This window comes from Pteronotus mesoamericanus, unplaced genomic scaffold (genome assembly GCF_021234165.1).
Source record: "Pteronotus mesoamericanus isolate MK-2021 breed Mesoamerican mustached bat unplaced genomic scaffold, CSHL_Meso_final contig_121, whole genome shotgun sequence".
Taxonomy (NCBI): domain Eukaryota; kingdom Metazoa; phylum Chordata; class Mammalia; order Chiroptera; family Mormoopidae; genus Pteronotus; species Pteronotus mesoamericanus.
Window position 1 is genome coordinate 3634421 of NW_026555046.1, and position 24452 is coordinate 3658872.

The 24452-nt window shown below is 34.5% G+C and overlaps 1 protein-coding gene across 1 annotated transcript in view; it reads right to left on the reverse strand.

Annotated features, from left to right (window-relative positions):
- MGAT4A (alpha-1,3-mannosyl-glycoprotein 4-beta-N-acetylglucosaminyltransferase A) overlaps window positions 1-24452 on the reverse strand; it is a 130989-nt gene that overhangs the window by 17399 nt on the left and 89138 nt on the right. Inside the window, exons 6-10 of the mRNA XM_054586235.1 lie at window positions 8602-8648; window positions 6823-6936; window positions 5292-5367; window positions 2436-2550; window positions 1009-1139 (exon numbers count right to left, since the gene is read on the reverse strand). Coding sequence (XP_054442210.1) covers window positions 1009-1139; window positions 2436-2550; window positions 5292-5367; window positions 6823-6936; window positions 8602-8648 — 483 coding nt within the window. The remainder of the gene's footprint in view (window positions 1-1008; window positions 1140-2435; window positions 2551-5291; window positions 5368-6822; window positions 6937-8601; window positions 8649-24452) is intronic.

Consider the following 24452-nt stretch of genomic DNA (forward strand, 5'->3'; position numbering starts at 1 on the left):
GTTTGTTAGAATGACTAATAAGTCAACCCTAAAATGACATATGCTTAAATTAACATTTACTGGTTATTACACATCAAAATTTATTCATTTTTAAGAATGTATACACTCATATTTCCTTTATGCTTACACCAAATTTTTAAAAATGTGTTTTATGAAGCAGACTGAAAGTGACCAGAGGGGATGGGGAAGGAGGACAATGGTGGAAAGAAGGGGAAGGAACTAGACAAAGAACATGTGTGAATGACCCGTGGACATGGACAGCAGAGTGGGAACTGACTGTGGGAGAGGGGGGTGGGGGGTGGGATGGGTGGTGAGGGGAAAAGGGGGAAAAACTGAGACAACTGTAATAGAATAAACATGATTTAAACATAAAATTTAAAAAAATTTTTAAAATGCGTGTTTTTTTCAGAGCTACAATTCAAATTGGACAAGAAAAACTCTAATTTTTGCATTAAGATTTCCAAGAAAGTAACTTGATATTTGAACAATCAGCAAAAATCATCGTTCACTTACCACCCGATCCTATAGGTCAGTGTATCAGTATGAACACTGGTTTCTTCCAAGTAATAAACTAAAAGGTACTTTTTTTTGATCTGCCATTGCTTCAGTATAAAATATTACTTCTATGTTATTACTTATTTCCAGATGGGTAGGGGTCTGATCTTGTCCCCAATATATTTGAAAAAAGAAGGTTGATAGAGAATATGAAGAAAATTGAAATAACACCCCACACAGGACAGATAGGATCAACACCTGCAGTCAATAGTAATGAAAAAGCAGAGCCTACTTAAAGAAAGGTGGGCTTTACCGATTTACTGGATTTTCATGCTGCTATTTAAAAGTACCTCTACTATAGAAACTTTGTGAATTCAAGAAAGAAGGCAAACACTTGAAATGTTAAGTGGAAACACCTATTTCACTGTTCATTTACAAAATTTAGCTCCATAAAAGTCACTTTCAAAAATACAGAAAAGAAATTTCTTTTACCCTCAAAAGAAATTAACTTACTGCATCTTTTTCAGGGTTGCAGACTTTCACCCAGAGAATATGGTCCAAGAGCCAATCAATGGGCTTCTCCTTATAGAACATAAATATGAATTCTACAATCAGAGTGAGGTCTGGAGCTTGAAACATTTTACCTGAAAAGATATTCCAGTTAACAGCTGTAATAAAGAAGCCAAGCATCAATTTGGCTTAAGTGAAACCTATATAACAAATAAACCAAAGTTTGTGCTTTCAACTATAAATCATTATGAATAATGTCCCCATTTGTCTTATCAAAAACAACAAACTTGCTTTAGCTAAACATTGAGCTGTCATCTGGGTATAAATGGAAGTACTGAATTCCTGTTTTCTCTATTAGAAAATCTGTAGGACATACAGATTTTTTGTAATACATACAAGTGATCTGTCATACAGATTTTGTAATACATACAAGTTGAGATTTTTCCTTCATGTCTTATTAAGATTCTTCCCATTAAAAAAAAAAAGAGGTTATGGTAAAACAAATTTTAAATGACAACTCCTAATTCTGTCTTCATTTAAACCTTAACAAGTAAAGATGTTTTTGGACTCTTAAATTCAGTTTGAGATGCATGATCAACAAGATCAAAGGCCCAGCCTCTAATAAAGTTTTACAGTACTATAAGAAGTGAAATATTATTCTCTGGATGTTTTTTAAAACCAGTATTTTTCCTTCAGTTCTTCATCTTTCAACATATTTTCTTAAGTTGTATAACTTAGGAATACCAGTGGAAAAAACCTTTTAAAACGAGCACCCTGAGTAGTCAATAAAAGAAACAAATGAATGCAAATTAATCACTGAACAGGAACTTCATGTACTACATCAAATACCAGGAATTCATATTATAAAACTGTGAGTCTGGCATTCTTAAAAAAAAAAAAAATCTTGCAAAAGCAGTGGGCTATAGCAGAAGTATGAGAACTCAGACATGTTCACCAGGACCACGGCTGGCTTTACACGTGGACATACGGGCCAATGGCTGCCTTGTAGAACTCCACAGTAAATACTACAATCTTAGAAATCTCCAATTACTATTTTGGCTTGACTTTCATCATTTACTAAAGATAAATTTCCTAAAAAGTAATCCATTTCCAGAGAATAAAGACAACTTTATTTTATGTTATTAAATATTTGATTTATTTATCTCTAGAGAGAGGGGCAGTGAGGGAGAAAGAGTGAGAGAAACATCAATAAATTGCCTCTCGTATGTGCTCTGACTGGACCTACAATCCAGACGTGTGCCTCGACTGGGAATCGAACTGGTGACCTTTTACCTTGCAGAATGATGCCAACTAACTGAGCCACACCAGTCAAGGCAGAATAAAGACAATTTTACAGTGAAAAAAAAAATCCAATATCCCAAGATACACAATTATTTCTGAAAAGTAGATAAATACAACATTTTTCTTACCAATGAAGCCTAGCTGGGAGAACTCTAGTATCATCCATTCCTCAGAAGAAAGTTGAAGGGCAAAATTTTTTATAGTATTAAAGTAATTCTGTTTGGCAATAATATCATCTTCAAGCTACAGAAAGTTGAACAATCATATTAGTAAATCAGGAAGAGAGGAAAGATTTAGATAGAAGAAACTTCTTTATTATGGAAAAAAATCAAGCATACTTTATCATGAAAATAAAGTAAGCAATGGTCAAAAATGATAAAAGTGCAAAACTAAATTTTATTAAAATAAAATGAAAGATGTACAAAGCAAGTTAACTAAACCACTTCCTTTCCATGTGAAATAGTTGGTCTTTTTATATAAAGTGCCCAACAGCAACATGATTTCGTACCTTTTTTCTTTTTAAAGGAAACAAATTTTTGTAGGCTTTTTCCTTTTAACATGAAACGCATACCAAGTCAAAGAGAAAGTAAAAAAAGCTAATAATTTCCCTTCTCTGCCCACTACCCTGCTGGCTGAGGTAACTGATGTTAAAAGTTGAGTGTGCATCCATTCAACACCTTTTGTAGGGACACACACCACACAGAGACCCATATACTCTTAAGGTTCCCATTCCACTCTACATTTTTATTAAAAAGGGGGATCATATTGTGAACATTTTTTTCTTCATATATCATGAATTAGTTTTCCAGGTTAACAAATACATATTTAAACCATCCTTTTTAATAAATGCATAATATTCCATGCCACAGATGTACAACAACTCGTTCAACTTGCCCAGCTCATAGGCAGACATTCAGCTTGTTTCTCATTTTTTGTCTGTGCAAATGGTGCTGTGCTAATATGCTTATACTTACATACTTTTCATTTCTGTATGATAAGTTCCTATAAGTTTCTTTTTTGTGTTTTAAAAGATATCTTCAAAATCCTTAAAAAGCCATAGCAGTTCATAGAGTAACAGTTAACCCCATATGTTCTGCTAGCACAATGTGTTACCAATGCTTGGAATTTTTGCCATTTCAGTAGGGAGTTGAGAGAGATCAGCAATCATGAATATATGCAAAGATTTCCTCCCCAGAATCTTCTTTAATATAATTTTAAAGTCACAAGATAATTTGAATATCCAAAGAAACCTTTTCCTTTTCTTAATTTCACATTATCATTTCTAGTTACCTAAGTAATTTTCACTTATTTTAGCATACAGAATTTTCATGTATTTAAGTCCTATAAGGTTTCTTCTTCCTATCTGTGAAGAAACATTGGTAAGAGTAGTAGTATTTGAAAAGATATAATAATAACTCACCAAATATTTACTGAGCTTTTATTATGTTCTAGACACCATACTAAACCCTGGGAATATGTCACTGGCATACAAAGGTGTCTACAATATGCTAAGTAACAGCAAAATAGGCTATAAAACACTATGTACAGTATAGTCCTACTCTTGTAAAAAGGGTCATATTAAATTATTTTATATGTGTAAAGCATAAATTGTAAAGAACAATACCTGACACATGATAAGCATGCAATAAATGCTAGTTCATAGCTGCTGCTGTTGTAATACTGACCCCTGCTGTTACATACTGACCCTGCTTAGGGAAGTTTTTCTTATCATCCTCTTTCTAAACTCATCCTTCCTTAATTTTCTAAATATTTGTTTTTCCTACATTCCACAAAAAAGCTTTAAGACTCCATTACTATTCTCCTTGGAAAGAAATTTAAAGCAAATTTTAAAAGCAAAGCAACTATACTTTTAAATTCTCTCTATAAAGTTCTTAACTATAGTGCAAATATTTATATAGTGGCCCTAGAACAAACAGCAAGGTTTAACTACAGTAATATTGGGGATATGTTAAAGTAAATGTTTTGAAGTTATTTAAAGGAAATGTACTCTCTAAATTTAGGATATTGGTTTTTATATGCTCAACTGTTGTATACTGTTATAGACAATGTTAAATTCTGACCCTACCAACATTTACATCTCCATTCCTGTGAACCAATGCAGCTGGTCCAAGGTAAAATGTCAAGGGAGACAAAGCCTGACCTCAATAAACCTACCTTCCCATGTGATGCCAAGCTTCTTCCTTCTTTCCTCCCTTACCAACACCCTCCCGACCACCCCTAACCCCTTGGAGCTGTCCACCATTTCCTTTCTGATTCAGGGACACAAAACCTCTTCTTGACATTTTCATCAAAACATCTTCCTAGGAAAAGATCTAAAAAACTTTTTTATACTGAAATGTAAATTACAGGCTTAGTGTGCTATTCCTTTGGGGGGTATTTACATTTCAAGCAGGGAATAAAGGCCTTTGGTGAAAGAAACAAATTCCAATTGGAAAATTTAAGCTGAAGTCATTGAGGAAAATAAGACTTGAAAGAAAGAAGAGCTTTCTAGATTATAGAGATGTTGTCTCGTGGCTAACTTAAAACTCGTATCCTTATACATTTATTCTCTTAGCCATGCTCCCAAATTAAAAGTCAGTTTTATTATCTTCAATATAAATGTAAATGTACTGTTGCATACAAACTATACTAGTAAGACCACTAATAAAATTATAAGGAAATCCTTCTTTAAAAATTTCCCAAAGAGAGAAGATGGAGGAAGGGGAGAAAAGGGAAATGGGTGACCTGTCCATTGTCACACCACTAAGTGGAGAGCTAGTGTTTGTGCTAAACCAGAGAATAGGACCTCAGAGCCCACATACTCACTATGATAAACCCTTCTCTCTCTGATAATATGTATTGTTATAATCTTATAGATCGCCAAAGGTTTATGCTTTCAACACATCCTCTTTTAATGAAAGTATACCCATGATGTTACTTTTTCTTTAAATGTGTGAAAAACATTAAAGGAAAACCACACATACCTGAATGTAATATATGCCCTTTTCCTGAGCATACATCATTAGAAAACAATAATCTAGGTTTTGCTTTGTTCTCCATCTGAAAGAAAATTTTCAAAAATAAGTTAGGAATTGGACCCAAATTAAGCAAAATAGGATTAAATGTATTGTATTTTATACTATTATGATATAACATAATATTGTATAGTATGTATCTATATTACATAGACACAATATGTGTATGATATATTCCATATACATGATGAATACACAATATATATCTAGATATACAGATATATAGAAATTATAAATATATAGAAATACACACATACACAGTATATCCACTTAGGAGAGAATGAAAGAAAATTCACTTTTCTCTAATGAAGCCTTTATCAAAATGTATTCCCCAGAACACTAATTTTCAAGATATCCTGATGAAAAAAGGAGTCTACTGTCAAGGAAGTTTTGGAAGGACAGATATTCCCCCTCTGGAGATATATTAATACATATAAAGAGGCACTGAAACACCCTGCAGTAAACACATTTGCTGAAAAAAAATAGGCAATTCAGCATTTTCCAAACTTCCTTGGCCCTTTTTTTTCTTAACATCTTAATGTTTCTGGGAACTTGCGCTTTATAAATTATACTTTGGGGATCACTGCTCTGATACCTAGGACTGTGCTTCAAGTCAGTAGAAATTAATAAATATGCACTGAATGCTTAAAAAATCCAAAACATCCTATTAAAATTAACAATATTAAGTCCTTTCAGTGAATCCTGGTAGCCTCAGAAACTGTCTTAATGTTAAATAAGAAAAATGGTTCTAAAGCCAAGTGAAAAAAACCCCAGTAAACTAAAAGTTTTCAATCATACTAAGCAAACTTCATAATATAGCTCATGGGCTGTTCTTAATTTTATGTTCTAGAATTTTTTACCAAATGTAACCCTAAATTTTTTTTAAATAAAATTATATTTATTGAGAGACAATTAACCAATTATGTGGATATATCTGTCTTTGGGACAAATTAACAACTCAAGAAGTACAACAAATCTCTTCCCCAAATATATCTGTGTCCTCTTTTTTTTTTCTCTAGTTACATAAAATCCAAAAGCAATACCAATATCTCTTAGATAACTTTGTTTTTAATAACACAATGAAATTTAAGTCCTTCAATTTAAAGACACATTCAACTGATTAATTACATTATTATGATGTAATTTTGTCGAACAGCCTTATTGTTTTTATCACTTTTACTGAGTCAGTTCTCAATTATGTTGCATACAGACATAATATTTCTATATGGACTAACTTCTGAGTTGTAGATAATATACTCTTAAGAAAAGCCATAACATCAGAGCAGCAGTTACAAAAATTATTGTTTACCAAATTCAAACTCTCATCAGAACTCCAGATAATTTCCAATAAAATACCCGAGAATTCATTAGCTTTCACTAATTGGCTCACACCTAAAATGTACGAAGCTTTGATAAATAAGAACAACATTCATCATATATTATATTCACAAGGGTGCGGGTTCTAAAGACACAGGCTCACCTTACTCTTTCTTTAGAGTCTCCAAATGTCTCCTTTAAGTTTGTCAAGTCAGGATAATAGCTTTCAGGAGGTGATATTATTTCCACCAAACCAGAGCTGATTTCTTTAGAAAATCTATCATGAGAAAGGTTAGCTGAGTTATTTAAGCTCTGTGAGGTTTTATTTATCTTAATGCTCAATTCACTGTGTTAACATAAAACACATCAGTAAGGTGTGTTATGGTCACAATGTGTTCAATGAAATATCACTGAGTTGCCAGAAAGTTCAAATTTTCCCAATACCACAATGGTTTTTGTTTTCTAAATAATGCTTTAAAAAAAAAAGTGTAAATGCCACTATCCTTGGAGCAGCATGGAAATCCTAGGTCAACTGCAGGTATTGCTTTCCTAAAAAGTATAAGAATTTTAACAAATCAAATCAATGTGTCACAAAAAATAGGAATTGAAGAAAAAGAAACAAATGTGTGTATGTGTGTATCTATATACATATATTTATGCAAAAATCAAAGCACTTCAATTTTCAGGAAGGTTTTGTTGTGGGTTATACACTATGCCATTCTAAACTAGTGTTTCTCAACTGAGAGGGATCTTTTCCCCTGAGGGTACACTGAACAATGTCTAGAGACATGTGGTCATCATAACTATGGACAGTAGGGACATCTAAGGACAGTCCTCACAACAAAGAATTATCTAGCCCAAGATATTAACAGTGCCAAGGTTAAGACACTCTGTTCTGAAGTTTTTAAAATCAATCTTACTCAACTATAATTTCTTTCTAATTTGTCCTCCCCTTTATTTCATTTTTGTAAATCTCTACAAAATGCCTGTGCAATTACCTGCCTTCACACAAATGTTCTTAGTGCTTAACTGCACTTTTTTTCTGGGCATGGTTTTCCTACACACAGATGAAGAAAGGAATCAACTGAATCATTGCCTGTGCCCCACAGACCTGCCTACGTGGCCCAAGGGAAGAGGACTAATAATTATTTCCCTGGTCTTACATTAAGGAATCTGCCAAGAAATTGGGCACTTGAGAGAAAATCTAACAAATGCACAGTTTAATCCTGAACTATACATTTTTTAAAAATCTCTGGTTTTAGCATTTTGAAAGACAAGGATAGAGCCACATCATTTAAAATCTAGAATTGACAAATAATTGTTGCTTCTCTTTTGCCTTTTAGGTAGAAGATAGTTTTTGGGGGAGACAAAAAGAGATACCATTCAGTAAAGAAACCATATCAAGACTAACTTTTTAATGTTTCTATTAAAACTATCAAGACAGTATTTTAAAAATCAGTGATACCTGATATTTTCTAAACTTTCCATCAGTTACCTGCAATGTGCCTTGTTCCCAGTAAATTGTTACTCAATCTTTGCAAAATAGATCAGATTTAAACAGTTTAGCACTGAGGTTTGAAACTGCTACATGACCATCTGCCCTGACAGCAGAAAAATTTTTGCTTGGTAAACAAGAAGGTTAAAGATTTAAGTAATGTCATATGATTTTCTCTACATTCACTGTCTTCCAGATAGACTGTTATTTGATAATGTTACATGAATAAAACATTCAAATCTTTTCTATAATGAAATACACCAATTTATACCATCAGGAAACTGGACAGATATGTACCTACTTTATGACAGTGTCAGAGACCATAGGTGGTCCAATGAACACTGAACTCCAGAGGAATGAACTATAAAAGAAGGCATTATCTTTTAGCAGATAGCGAAGAAATAATAGTAACGATTATTTTCACTTCCATAATTGAGAATAACTTACTCTTTCTCCAGGTTGGCTATAACACCGTGTACATAATCAATATCTGTCTGGGAAAGAAAAAAAAATTGTACCTACGTTCATTGTTTTTATATTTTTATTTAACTTTTAATACTGAACTCAAAATTAAATAAATAAAACATTCATTGAAAACATTACATTAAATTTTTAGATAGTTTATGGGATTTGCCCTTCTGTATTCTACCTTACAGCACCACTATATATCACTGAGTACTTACTAACACAATAAGCAGACAACTAAGTTTTTATTATTTTCACTTGTCCGTGTTCAATTCAATAGAAAAAAATCGAGCACAGAAACTATTTCTACTTTTTCTGAAACATCCAGGCTATAAATAATGAATAAATTAACAGCTGCAGCATGCTATAGGGAAAGATTTGTTCACTTGGAATCATAAAAACCTAGCTTCAAGATTTGCCTCTGTAGCTACTGGCCTGGATAATTTAAAGTACGCCACTTCTCTGAGCTTCAGTTTCCTACTCCATTAAAAAAATAAAAGTGGGAGGAAAAATACCTCAGAGACTATGACAGTAAGTGATAAAAATGTAATAACAAGCTTAGTTGTTATTCTGTATTTTTATTATCAGGTTGATAATGGGAACCCAAGTCAAGAGCACTTTAACCACTGTTAGAAATAAATAGTTATTAGACCTGTGTACTTTCAAATTATATACAAGTGCAGATCCAATACCCCTATCAATTTTAAATTCAGTGGCAGCTTATATTAAAATGCTCAACTGTTAAAAGAAATTAATGACACATCAAGTCTGATCTATGTTAACAGACCACCAAAACACTTAAAACCTTAGGAAAAACAAAGATAAAGCTTAACCCTAAAATTACAAAACTACTGGATTATAAAATGTTGCTTTATAAGAGGTTTTATGGAAAAGTATTTTAACTTTAATTTCTGTTAGTTAAAAGTAATTCCTATTTTTCTTGTTAAATTTATAGACTTAGAAGTGAGACATCTTATTAAGACCACATCCTTCAAACTCTAAAGCATAATGGAGCTACAACTAGAACATAGACCACAACCCGCTGTACTTCCTCTACATAAATGCAAACAGTAGTGATTTATCAATAAATTATTACCTGGGTACATGTTTAACCAGTAAGTATCTTGCTACTTGTTAGGTTCTAATTTTGAGAACATGATCAAGCCTGGTTTATATAAACTATAATAAGTTTAGCAACAACCTGAAAATCAATATAATAAGCATTTACTAAGTGTCAGTAATTTTCCTACCCAAGGAAACAAGAATACAAAGATGAACAAGACCAGCTCTCTATCCTCAGGAGGCTCCCTATCCTCAGGAGGCACTCTAAGAGGAGGGCCAAGATGAATAAACCTATATGAATGGAGATTTATTGTGTCATATGTAATAAAATTTATGAAGCAAGTGCTCTATATCTAATACTACACAAAATCCTTATGTTGCATGCTAAATTACGTAACTAACAAAAGATTCACTTGAACGACTATCACTGGTGTCACTTTCATACAACAGAAGCAATCCTTTCTACCATCAGCTGAGGGAACTGTTCTAGAGCATCTCTGTAGAAAGCTAAACATATAACTGGCCCAGAACACACAGCCAGGCCCACCTGTGTCTCACAGTAGGGCCTCTGCTCCCTCTCCCCAGCTCTTAAATGTTGGCAGTAGGAAAGGCAGTCTTTGAGATATGGGGGCATACTCAATTTACGTAAAGAGAGTTCTTCCTGAGACATTTTTAAAGGCATGTGGAGACGTTTAAAAGGGTAATACTGTCATCCAGTTCTGAGAAAATACCATATGATCTCACCTATAAGTGGAACCTAACCAACAATACAAAGATGCAAGGAAAATAAGACCAGCAACACTGAAAGGAAAAGAAATCAACAGAAACAAGAGGGAAGGAGGGTGGGGGGGCGGGGAAAAGGAAGGGAAGGGGAAAGTCAAGGAACATATAGCAAGGACTCATGGACAAAACCAAAGGGGAAGAGCTGAAGGAGGGACGGAGGGAGGGGGCAAGGGAAGGTGGTGGGGGGTAGGCAGAGACAAATGTATTTGAAAAAATAAATTAAAATTAAATTAAAAAAAAAGGAAAAAACAAACAAAAAAAAAGAAAAAAAGAAAAGAAAAATGGACACACATAGCAGAAGAGCATTTTTTCCCCTACAGAATCAAGTGTTCTTCACGGTTAAGTAAAGTTAAATATTTTTTATATTAAAACTAGGAGATATTGCTGATAATACTGCAACATGCATGAAACGTGAAAACATTATGCTAAGTGAAAGGAAGCCAGTCACAAAAAACCACATATTATATGACTGTGCTTATATAAAATGTTCCGAAATAACATTATTTCTGAATATGCTATAGTTGTTATGTTCTGTAACACTGTAGAGATGTGTGAAAAAGAACTCTGAGTAAAAACATACATTTTAAAATGAATTATATATATTTATTTCTAATGGTCCAAAGAACAGAAAGTTGTAGGTAAGCTCCTATGAAAGAAAAATAAATATTGCAAATGTTAGAGACTTGAGGTTGCTATAAAAGTTACCTAGATCTGAGAAAAAATTTTAAGCACCAGATCAAAAGAGAATATAGAATTAAGAGAATTAAGTTTTAAATAACTTAAAGGTAAAAACTGGTTTTAAAAATATTCTTTTTATGTAAAATTACTATCTTCTTTCTAGTCATTTCACTCCACAAATATTTACTCAGTGCCTAAACCATAACCTGGGATATGTCATCAAGCTCTACGTGTAAGTTGGTAATTAGACAGAACCTCTGCTTTGCAGAATTTAAAACTAGTGAAAGATGCAGTCCATGAAAATACCAAAATCTTATATATAAATATATAATTGAATATTTATAAAGTATTATAAAAATTGTATGCAATAATATGGAAAAACAGATGACCTATCTAAGTAGGATAGTCAGAGAAAGTCTCTTTGAAGATTTGACATTTAATCCTAAATCTGATACATATTTCCATTCAAATCTACAAAAATAAACAGAAAACACTAAAAAGAAATCTGTAGACAAACTGATATGTTAATTAGGGTTTTGCCTCTGCCGAGAGATAGGGTATGTGCAAGATAATCCACTGGAATATGTCAGAATGTAAAATTTTCTATTTTTGATACATTTTAATGGATATAACATGCGATTATTAATAGTATACATGTAATTCATAAATATCCTCTATAAATTCAAATTAGGAACATGTGATTAATGGAATTCTGAGCAGAGAAGCTTAGATAATGCCTATATTGGCTGAGCTCTAGTGAGACAGGCTGAATTAGCCAAATAGCTCTTAAGGTGGTCTAGGGGAAGAAGTAATAAAAATAAAGATGGTATCTACCACCTTTGATGGTTACCTTCTAAATAACCTCTTATAACTTTATATCATTAAGTGAATAGCATCGTTCAAGCCTTCTCTAGTCTCACTTATTTACTCTCTACCCATTCTATCAAGTACCTAAACAAAATGAACTTGAAATCTTAAACAAAGATTATGAAAGGACTTGTGTAGGTCTCAGAAGCCCACTGGTCCACAAAAGATCAACAGCCTGAGACACAGCAGGAGGCCAGGCAAGCAAGCACTGTGAATGGGTCCTCAGGGTGCTCACCTGTAGAAGGGATAGAGGTTGGAGTTCCTCCCTTTTACGGGTGCCCATACACCTGGGTGTTAAAGAGGTTGTATGCAGCATAAACTCTATGTTATGTTGATTGACTAAATGTAAGACAGTTCACAAAAAAAGTGGGTTTTCTACCCCAGCACATTTTTAAGTCTTTTAATCTATATATTTTATTTTGGATAGATTCTATTGTTACTCTTTTAAGTTCACTGACCTTTTATTCTGCTGTGTATCAGCTGTTATTAAGCCCTTGCAGCGAATTTTCAATTTCATATTTGTAATTTTCATTGTTTTACGTTCCATTCAATTCTCTTACACATATGCCATTCCATTTCCCACTGTTTTCTTTCAAGTACTTGAAAATGTTTGTGACAGCTGTTCATTATCCTTAATCTGTCACTTCTATCATCTCTGTCATTTCCAAATTTATTTCTATTGGTTAAATTTTATTCTAGCTATAGTCATATTTTTGTTTTACTCCCTGGCATTCTAATAATTTTTTATATGGTACTGGATATTATACATGATACATTTTTGACTGTCCTGATTTTGCTGTCTTCTTTAAAAAAGGGTTGAGCTTTCTTTCTTCTAGCAGATAGCTAATGGTGGATCAGTTGATCTCTTACAGGCTTATTTTATTTTATTTTATTTTATTTTATTTATTTTTAGAGAGAGGGGAAGGGAGAGAGAAAGAGCATGAGAGAAACAGCAGTGTGAGAGAGGAATATCAGTCGACTGCCTCTCATTCTTGCCCCAGCTGAGAACCAAACCCACAACCCAGGCATGTGCCCTGACTGGGAACTGAATCAGTGACCTTTTGCTTTGCAGGACAATGCCCAACCAACTGAGCCACAATACTTTTCTAAGGAGTCTCCTTACTCTGCCCTCTCCACAGCAACCAGTGTGATCCTTTGTTATTCTTGCAAAAAATGCATATCTACAATCCCATCATGAGAAAATACCAGACAAATTCAAATTGAGACAGTGTACAAAATAACTTACTCGTTACAAGTGTCTAAGTTCATGAAAAACAAGAGAAAACAGAGGAACTGTCATGGATAGAAAAAAAACTAAATGCAATGTGATATTCTGGATTGAATGCTGAAACAGAAAAGAGACCTGAGTTGGAAAAACACGGAACTTGAATAAAGTCTCTAGTTTAGCTAGTTGTATCATAACGATGTTAAGTTACTGGTTTTGAGCATTTTATTATGGCTATATAAGTTTTTAACATTAGAACAAGCTGAGTGAATGGAATATTCTGTATTATTTTTCTAACTTTTCTGTAAATCTAAAATTATTTTGAAAGTGTTTTAAAGTGCCTTAAAGGAAAAAAAAAAGTAAGCCAAGTGTCTCCTCTACTTGTAACCTTTAAATGGCTTTACATCTTTCTTTTTCTTTTTACATTTGTCTCATTTTCCCACCCCCACTTTCCCCTCCCTAAATGACTTTACATCTTAATTAGAGTAGAAGCTGGCAAAACAGACAGGATGCCAGTTTTTGTAAAGTAAAACGTTTTTTAAAATTTTATTTATTTTATTTTTAGAGAGGGGAAGTGAGGGAGAAAGAGAGGGAGAGAAACATCTACGTGTGGTTGCCTCTCATGTGCCCCCTACTGGGGACCTGGCCTGCAACCCAGGCATGTGCCCTGACTGGGAATCAAACCAGCGAGCCTTTGGTTTACAGGCCAGCACTCAATCCACTGAGCCACACCAGCCAGGGCATGTTTTTGTAAAGTAAAAATTTATGTGAACTGAGCTCTACCCACTCATTTAAACAGTATCTATGGTGGTTTGGGGGCAAAAACAGCAGCATCCTTCAGGTCTTTGTCCAAGTGACGACCTCTCTAGTAAACCATCCCCTGGCAACCCTGCACTCCCTTTCCTGTCTACTGATTTACTCTTCGTAGCACTCACTACCACCTATCATACCATACCAGTGATTTTCAACATTTTTCATCTCATGGTAATGCACACTATTTACTAAAATTCTGCAGCACACCAAAAAATGTATTATATTTTTGGCCAATCTGACAAAAAAAATTAATATAATTTTGGTTCATTCACACAAACACTATTGTTCTATTGGCTGTTGCCATTTTTTTCATTTGACAATCTAAGGGAAAAGAGGTCAGTGCCCCTGACTAAACAGTCCCATGTTTTAAAAATTCTTGTGGCACACCAGTTGAAAATTGCTGTACTATACATTAGTTCACCTGTTCTTCTTTATAAAGTAGGTTTCACTGAGCAGTCTTTGCTTTACTCAGTGATATGCCTGGCACTTATCACTGTTTCAGTAAAAATTTGTTGAATTACAAGCAAATTTTATGGGAGAGCCAATTTCTTCCCCATTGGATTTGTATGATTTATAACCAATGCATAAGTAAACATCTTAAAATCTAGCCCCTGGAAAATTACAAGCCTAAATACTACTACTGCACCAATGCAATAATCTGTAATTTAAACTCAAGAATAGAAACAACTAGACATAAAATCAACAATTCTATGGAGAACTTGAACAACACTATCAACCATCTTGCTCTAACAGGCATCTATAAAACATTCCTATTAACAACAGCAAAATCCATTCTTTTTAAGCACACATGGAACCTTGTCCAGGATAAATTCCATATGCAATTTCATAAATTAGCTTTAAGTACACATGGAACTTTGTTCATACGTTCAATATGCTGGTCCATAAACAAGTACAGGAGTCCCCCCTCCCATCCACATTTCACTTCCCACAGTTTCAGTTACCCACAGTCAATGGTCAGAAAATATTAAATGAAAAACTCCAGGAATAAACAAATCCTAAATTTTAAATCATATGACATTCTGAGTACCATATGAAATCTTGCACTGTCCCACTCCATCCCTCCCCAGGAGTCATCCCTTTATCAAGTGTATCTACACTGTACATGCTACGTGTCTGTGAATTACTTAATAGCCATCTTGGTTATCAGACTGACTATTGTAGTATCACAGTGTTTGTGTTCAAGTAACTCTTATTTTATCTAATAACGACCCCAAAGCATACAAGTAGTGATGCTGGCAATTCAAGTGTGCAAAAGTGAGCCATAAAGTGCTTCCTTTAGGTGAAAAGGTATATATGTATAGGAAAAACCAATGCAGATAAACCTTGGTTCTTGAACATCTCCCGTCTTAAAAATTCGGTTCTTGACCGAGTTGTTCACAAAAAATATATCTCAGTTGTCAAAGAAAACTTCAGTTCTCGACCTGACAACCCTTTCATGCCCATACCTGTATAATCTGTCACACATCTCTCAGGGGAAAAACAAAAAAGATTCAGATTTCAAACAATTCAATTCTCAAACAGTTTTTAAATGACTTAAGTTCAAGAACTGAGTTCTACTATAATATATACAGTTCAGTATTATTCACAGTTTCATCTACTTGGGGTGGTGGAATAATGTCCCCATAGATAAGGAGGGACTACTGTATCGATAAATTCAAAATGTCTGAAATCATAGAAAGTCTCTTCTCTGACTACAATGGAGATGAATTAAAAATAAAACAACAGAAGGAAATTGGGGCTATCCACACATAGGTAAAAATCAAACAACACATTTCTAAATAAACTATGGGTAAAAGAAGTAATTATAAGTTAGAAAATATTTTGATCTGAATGAAAATTAAAATGATATATCAAATGTATTGGGATGCAGCTAAAGTGGTGCTTAGAGGGAAACTTATAGCTTCAAACTGCCTATATTAGAAAAATATTTCCAACCAATAATTAAAGCATTCACCTTAAAAATCTAGAAAAGGAAGAGTAAGCCAAACTTAAAGTGAGCAGAAGAAAATCAATTAAATAGAAAACAGAGAAATAATAAAGTCAATAAAACTAAAAGTTGGTGTTTTAAAAAGATCAAAGAAGAATATCAATGGAAAAGCATGGCAAGAAGTCGCTTCACTTGTTTGATTAGCCACCTAGAACTAAAAGAGCCAAAAGGTCTCAGAGAGGGAGGTAAAGAAAAAGGGAAAAGAAAGAGGGGACAAAGATAGAAAAATAAAGACAAGTTAATGCTATTTAATAGTGTAATGAACTCTGTAGAAAACTGGACTCTTAAGCCATGTGCATATGTAAGAAATATTTACAAAAATAAATGTTTATTGAAAATTGACAAAGTCATAGAAAAAATATCACTGGGTAATGCCAGACTACAAGTTAAAGATACAATATATTGTTTAATGGATTTTTTAAAGATTTTAGTCTCCTCCAGTATATTCCGCATTCTATTACTTCAATCAATAACTACTTTATTATTGAGTGAATGCTTAGAATAAAATATGTGCTTTTGCCTTTATTAAAAAAGAGACAAACAGGTATTATGAGAGCTTGAGAAAATACAACTATAGAGAGGACTACTATTTATTTCTGAGGCTACTGTATTTCTCAGGTGTTTTAGAGTATAAAAAAGTTAAGGGAGATCCAAGACGGTGGCAGAGTAAGTAGAAGCGACACTAACTTCCTCCCAGGACCAAATTGGAATTACAACAAAATTATAGAAAAATCATCCTGAATAACCAACTGAAGATGAGCAGGAGCTAAGCCTCATAATCAAAAACTTATTGAAGAAACCACATCACCACATTGAGACTGGTAGGAAGTGCGGAGGAGGCGCGAGAGGATGGCTGGGCTCCCATGGGCAGCAGCTGAAGTTTCAGAGGGATATTTGTGTCCAGAGAGGGTCCACCTAAGAAGTGTGGGGTCAAAACCAAACCTCAAGCCAGGCTCCACAGCCGAGGGCACCAGAGCTGGGAAAGGCATCCACATAACATCTGCCTATGAAAGCTAGTGGGGTTTCTGTCTGCCAGGGAGAGATAGCTAGAGATGCTGCCACATTCTTAAAGGGGCAATGCATAAAATTTCATTTGCAGCCACTTACCCTGGGCTCCAGCAAAGGAAGGGCAAAGCAAACTAGAGCTACATAAGGAAAGTCTGGGGTTGGTGGTTCTGGGAAGAAAGCTGACAGGTTAGCCACCAAGTTCGCTGTGCTCAGTCATTCCTCATACTGCAGAAGCCAACTTTCGGGCAGAATACTCCCCTCCATGTGGCATCAGCCTAGAGGGTGGCAATAACCCCACCTGCAGGAATTCCTGTCACCCCACCCTTTAGCGCTTAAGCCCGGGTTCTGAGGAGTACAGCTGGAGGCACTTTCAGTGATTCAGCCTAACCAACAGTCTGCAGGCAGAGGCAGATCTCTGGGTGCTATGACCTTCCCCCAGGCCCAGTGCTGGTAAAAGCCAGCCTTGGTGCACAGATTGCTATTTTACTCATAAACTCAGGTTCAGCAAAGGGTGCCACAAGCTGTGGATCATTGATAGCAACATACAAGTTGCCCAGGGCCAGTCAAAGACAACGTCTGAGAAAGAACTGCACCACAATCTTTGTAGATTTACTGAATACATAAAAACAAACACAAAAAGGCAGCCAAAATGAAGAGATGAAGAAATAGGCCCCAAATGAAAGAACATAAGACTTCTCAAGAAGAAGGACTAAAAGAAATGGAGATAAGCAATTTATCAGATATAGAGTTCAAAGTAATGATTATTAAGGATGCTCAACAGCATTAAAAAGACATAGAAACCATAAAAAAAAAGTCAGAAATAAAGAATACAAAATTTTAAATAACTAATACACTGGAAGGAATAAAGAGTAGGTTAGATAACGCAAAGGACTGAATCAGTGATTTGGAAGACAAAGTAGAAAAAAATCAGAGCAACAAAAGGAAAAAATAATTTAAAAAACACAAGGATAGTTTAGGGGACTTTTGGGACAACAGAATTGTAACAACATCCACATCACAAAGGTACCAGAAGGAGAAGAGGAAGAGCAAGGGATCAAGAACCTATATGAATAAATAATGACTGAAAACTTCCCTAACCTGGTGAAGGAAAAAGATGCACAAGTCCAGAAAACGAGCGAGTCCCAAATAAGATGGACCCAAAAAGGTACACCAAGGCACATTATAATTAATTTGGCAAAGCCGAAATACAAGGTGAGAATATTAAAAGCTGCAAAAGGAAGGCAGTTGGTTACCTACAAGAGAATTCCCATAATACTGTCATCTGATTTCTCCACAGAAACATTTCAGGCCAGAGGGACTGTCATTTCACCTTGATGTTTTCACCACAAAGAAGTAGAATAAATTCTTTTCAAGTGCATATGGAACGTTTTCTAAGACAGTCCACATGTTAGGACACAAAACAAGTCTCAATAAATTTAAGAAGACTGAAATCATGTCAAGCATCTTCTCGGACCTTAATGTTATGAAACTAGAAATCAATTGCAAGGACACTGAAAAATACACGAAGACATGGAAGCTAAAGAACATGTTATAAACAATGAGATCACAGAAGAAGTCAAAAGATACCCTGAAGCAATGAAAATGAGAACACAGCTACCCAAAATTTGTGGAACACAGTGAAAGCAGTCCTAAGAGGGAAAGTCATAGCATTACAGGCCTATCTCAAGAAACAAGAAAAAGCTCAAAATAAACAATCTAACTTTACACTTAAAGAAACTGGAAAAAGAACAACAGCCCAAAGTGAGTAGAAGAAGGATATAATAAAGATTAGAACAGAAATAAATAAAAGAGTAAAAAAATGGTAACAAAAGATCAATGAATCTAAGTGGTGGTTCTTTCAAAAGGTATACAGCATTGATAAATCTTTAAGTAGACTCTTTAAGAAAAAAGAGAATGCAAATAAATAAAATCAGAAATGAAAGAATAACAACTGACACCAAAGAAATACAGAGGATTGTAAGGAAATAATGTGATCAACAATATGCCAACAGAGGACAATCTGGACAAAATGGATCAATTCCTAGAAACATAAAACCTTCTAAAACTAAATCAGAAAGAATCTGAATAGACAAATTACAACTACTAAAACTGAAGTAGTTAAAAAATCAAAATTAAGAAATTAAAAAAAAACCCTCCCAAAAAACAAAAGCCCTGGACCAGATGCCTTCACAGGTAAATGTTACCAAACATTCCGAGAAGAATTTACACCTCTCTTTCTTAAACTATTCCAAAAAACAGAAGAGGACGGAAGACTCCCATGCTCACTTTACAAGACCAGCATTATCCTATTTCCAAAGCCAGATAAAGACGCTACAAAGAAAGAAAATTACAAGCCAATATCCCTGATGAACATAGATACTAAAATCTTCAATAAAATATTAGCCAACCAAATACAGCAATGCATGAAAAAGATCACACTCCATGATCAAGTGGGATTCATCCAACTGAGGCAGGGCTTGTGCAGTATCTGCAAAAAATTAAACATGATACACCACATAAGCAAAATGAAAGGTAAAAACCACATGATCATATTAATAGATGCAGAAAAAGCATTTGGTAAAATCCAGCACCCATTTATGATAAAAACTCTTGACAAAGTAGGAATAGAGGGAACATACCTCAATGTAATAAAGACCATATATGATAAACCCACAACTAATATCACACTCAATGGCCAAAAACTCCAAATGTTTCACTTAAGATTGGGAATAAGACAGGGATGTCTGGTTTCACCACTTTTATTCAGCATAGTACTAGAAGGCCTAGCCATAGCAAACAAACAAGAGAAAGAAATAAAAGGCATCCATATTGGAAAGCAAGAGGTGAAACTGTCATTATTTGCAGATGACATGATACTACATATAATGAGCCCTAAAGATTCCACCAAGAAACTACCAGAACTGATAAATGAATTCAGTAAAGTGGCAGGATACAAAATTGATATCCAGAAATCAGTTGCATTTTTATATGTCAATACTGAACTATCAGAAAGGGATATAAAGTAAAAAATCCCACTTACAACTGCTTCAAAAAGAAAAAAACACCAGGGAATAAATTTGACCAAGAATGTAAAAGACGTATACCCAGAAAATTATAAGAAACTGAAGAAGATACAAATAAGTGTAAGCATATGCTGTGTTCATGGATAGGAAAAATTAGCACCATTAAAATGTCCATACTACCCAAAGCAATATATAGATTCAACATAATTCCAAACAAGGTACCAATGATGTATTTCACAGAACTAGAACAAATAATCTAAAACTGTATATGGAACCACAAAAGACCCCGAATAGCAATAGCAATCATATTTAAGATTTTATTTATTTTTAGAGAGAGGTAAAAGGTGGAAGAGAGGGAGAGCAACACTGATGCATGAAACATCGATCAGCTGCCTCTCGCATGTGCCCAACAAGTCACCACCTGGCCCATGCCCCAGGCCCCAGGCATGTGCCCTGACTGGGAATCAAAGTGGTGACCTTTCGGTTTGCAGGACCACACCCAACCCACTAAGCCACACCAGTCAGAGCTGCAATAGCAATCTTAAGAAGAACAAAGCTGGACAGATCAGGTTACCTACTATCAAACTATACTGTAAGGCCATAGTAATCAAAATAGTATGGTACTGGCATAAAAACAGACATATACATAACAGAGCAGAATAGAAAGCCCAGAAATAAACCCATGCCTTTACTGTCAATTATTAGTTGACAGAGGAGGCAAAAACATACAATGGGTTAAATATAGTTTATTTATTAAAGGGGCTGGAAAATTTGGACAGGTGTGTACATAGAAAATGAAACTAGACCACTTCTTATGCCACACACAAGAATAAACTGAAAATATATTTAAGACTTTAACGTTAGACTAGAAAGCACAAAAATCCTAGAAAAAACAGAGAAAGTAAATCTCAGACATCTCTCATAGCAAATTTTTAAAAAATATTTCCTTGGGCAAAGGAAACAAAAAAATAAATAAACAGATGGGACTACATAAAACTAAAAAGTTTTTGCACAGCAAGTAAAAGCATTGAATCGGAGAACATATCTGCTGATAAGGAGTTGATAAGGAGTGAATACCCAAAATTTAAAAAGAACTTATAAAACTCGACACCAAAAAACAAACAATACAATTAAAAAATGGACAAACAACCTGAACAGGCACTTCTCCAAACAGGAGATACTGATGGCCAAAAAACATATGAAAAGATGCTTAATTTCACTAATCATCAGAGACATGCAAATTAAAACCACATTGAGATAGCACCTCACACCTGTCAGAATGGCTATCATCAACAATCAACAAGTGCTGGTGAGGATGTGGAGAAAGGAAAAACCTTGTGTGCTGTTGGTAGAAATGCATATTGATGCAACCACTATGGAAAGCTGTATGGAATCATCTTAAAAATTAAAAATGGAACTGCCTTATGACCCAGAGATTCCAGTTCTGGGGATTTATCCAAAGAAAGCTGAAACACTAATTCAAAAGAATATATGCACCCCTATGTTGACTGCAGCATTATTTACAATAGCTAAGATCTGAAAGCAGCCCAAGTGTCCATCAACAGATGAGTGGATAAGACTGCTTGGTACATTCACACAAGGGAATACTACTCTGCCATAAAAAAAGAATTTTACTCTTTGTGACAGTGGGATTGACCTGGAGAATATTATGCTAAGTGAAATATGCCAGTCAGAGAGAGAAAATAACATATGATCTCACTTACATGTGGAATCTAATGAACAAAATAAACTAACAAACAACAGAGAAACAGACTCATATATAGAGAGTACGCTGTCTGCTTGGTGTGGGGGCACTAGGGAGGGGAGGTAGAGGAAAAGAGCAAAAACACCAAAAAGAACTCATAAAAACAGACAACAGTATGGTGATGGCAAGAGGGAGAAGAGGTGGAGTTTGAAGAGGGTATAGGTGAGATACATGGTAGTAAAAAATGAACTATTACAAAGAAAAAAAAGGTCTAAAGCATTCAGGTTACCAAACATTGGCTGAAAGCACACTAAACTGTCTAACTTTAGAAAAGACTAAACCACTTACATAGAGTTTACCCAGAACCAAAGCATTAACATTATATGCAATTACCAATGAAAATCAGATACAAATCTATGGAATAGACAATCTGTGGAATAGAGCTAACACAGTGTTCAGAAAAAAAATCATATTAATTCTTATGTTAACAAAAAAGAAATAATGGAAATAAATGAATTTAGTATCTGGGACAAGATGTTTGTAAAGTATAACATGGAACTAGCAAAAGCAGAAAAATTTAATAATGTTAAAAGCAGATGTTAATGAATTAGGAAACAAAATAAAGAGAGATAATAAATATACCCAAAAGACGGTTTTTGAAATAATAAATAAAAACAGATCTGCCCTGACTGGTGTTGCTGTTAGTTGAGCATTGTCCCACAAAATGAAAGGTCACCAATTTGATTCCTGGTCAGGGCACATGTGCACATTGTGGACTGATCCCCAGGAGAGGCATGCGTGAGAGGCAACCAATTGGTGTTTCTTTCACACATCGATGTTTCTCTACCTGTCTTCCTCCCTCCCCTTCTCTCTAAAAATAAATATAATCTTTTTTAAAAACAGATCCATTAACTAGCTAACCATTCAAAAAAGGGGGAGGAATACAAATATACACACATACACAAAGAAATCAGGGGGAAATAACCACAAATAGAACAAAATTACTTTGCTCCACTCTGTATGAAGCAAATTTTAAAACTTAGATAAAATGGATAATTTTCTAAGAAAATATTTTACAAAAAATCTAAATAGCTCTTTATGTTCTAATATGAAGTGAATATTATGCCATCTACAGAAATAGGGAGAAAAAGAATTTACCTACATATATACCCATTAAATATCTATGAATGTGAACCACCACCATTAACAGTTGTTGCCTGCAGAGACGTAATCAGTGGCTAGGGGACAGCACTAAACGGGATACTTTTCAAAGTATACAACACGCATTTATAAGCTTTAAAGCACATGATCACATTATTGATCCAAAAAAATTAATAAGTAAACAGGAAATAATGTTTCTTAGCAAATAAAATATATAATAAAATAAATTTTTTAACCCAAAGCAATTTGATCATTTTCTGCTTATTCACCTTCTGCATTCATTTATAAATTTATCTACTTTGCAAATTTCTACCCATAGCTGGTGGAAGAATTTTAAAGAAGGCATGGTAAAGGCCTCAGTCACTCTGACTGTAAAACACAAGCTAAAATCTGTACAACAGTAAAATGAGAAAACTAAATAAAAAGCAAAACTATCTTCACACTATATACTAAACACATTATGAGTTGGAAATTCTCTAAACTCAGTTTTTCAGAGACTACCTTTAGGTGCTTTTCCAACATGATGAATTTCTTATTTCATTATAGAATCTCAACTTGAATCCTTCAGTTTAGGAACTTAAAAATTGAACATGCCTTTGGAATGTTTTTAGGCAAATTGCAGAAACAATGTGAACAATCAGAATGCTGTAAAAGATATGCTACCTAAAGTTATCTTTCCAAATTCATCAAATTGTTTGGTTATCATCAACATAATCTGGCTGTTATAATTTAGGCAATAGTCTATATGAAACCCACCTCAAAAATTCATTTCATCTCTTTCTTTCACTTGGGAGTAACATTTAGCCACCTAGCCTTGCTCTTCCATGTTGATTACACGTTCTGTTTCGGTGGCAGTTGTATAGCAATTGAGGTACTTTTGAAGAAGATACAAGCTCTATCAGTCAGGATCTCAGTCATAACAGAAACTGACTCTGGCCTAATAGAGATCAATTTACTGAAAGCATAGAATTCACAGAACCTCCAGTTAAGCTGAGGAACCAGACTACAAAGGTGGCAGAAATAAGGCTGGATGACATCCCAAAATCACAGAATGCTCCCAATGCCACAGCTTGCAAAGTCTTCACCATCAATCTTCAATGCCTCTGGACCCTGACCCTGTGATCCCAAGAAAGAAACCGCCACTGTCTATGACCAGAATGGACTGCCCACAACACCTGATTCTTTAGAAAAGTATTTCTTCTAAACGTATTTTCTTACTTTTTGTTACTGGCATATAGAAATGTAAGTTGATCCTATATCCAGCCACCTTGATAAAGTCCTGCTATTTCTAATAACTTACGTGTTTATTCCTTTGGGTTTTCTGTGTCATCTGAAAACAATAAAGCTCCACTCAAATCCAAGATAGGAACATCCAAGTGGCTGAGCCCAGGTCATGTACCTGAACTAGTAAAGCAAGTATCTGACACTTTTAGTTTCCACAGTGGGAGGAAGGCACTTCCTCTCACCAAGATTCATATAGTATGGAATTCTCCAAATATA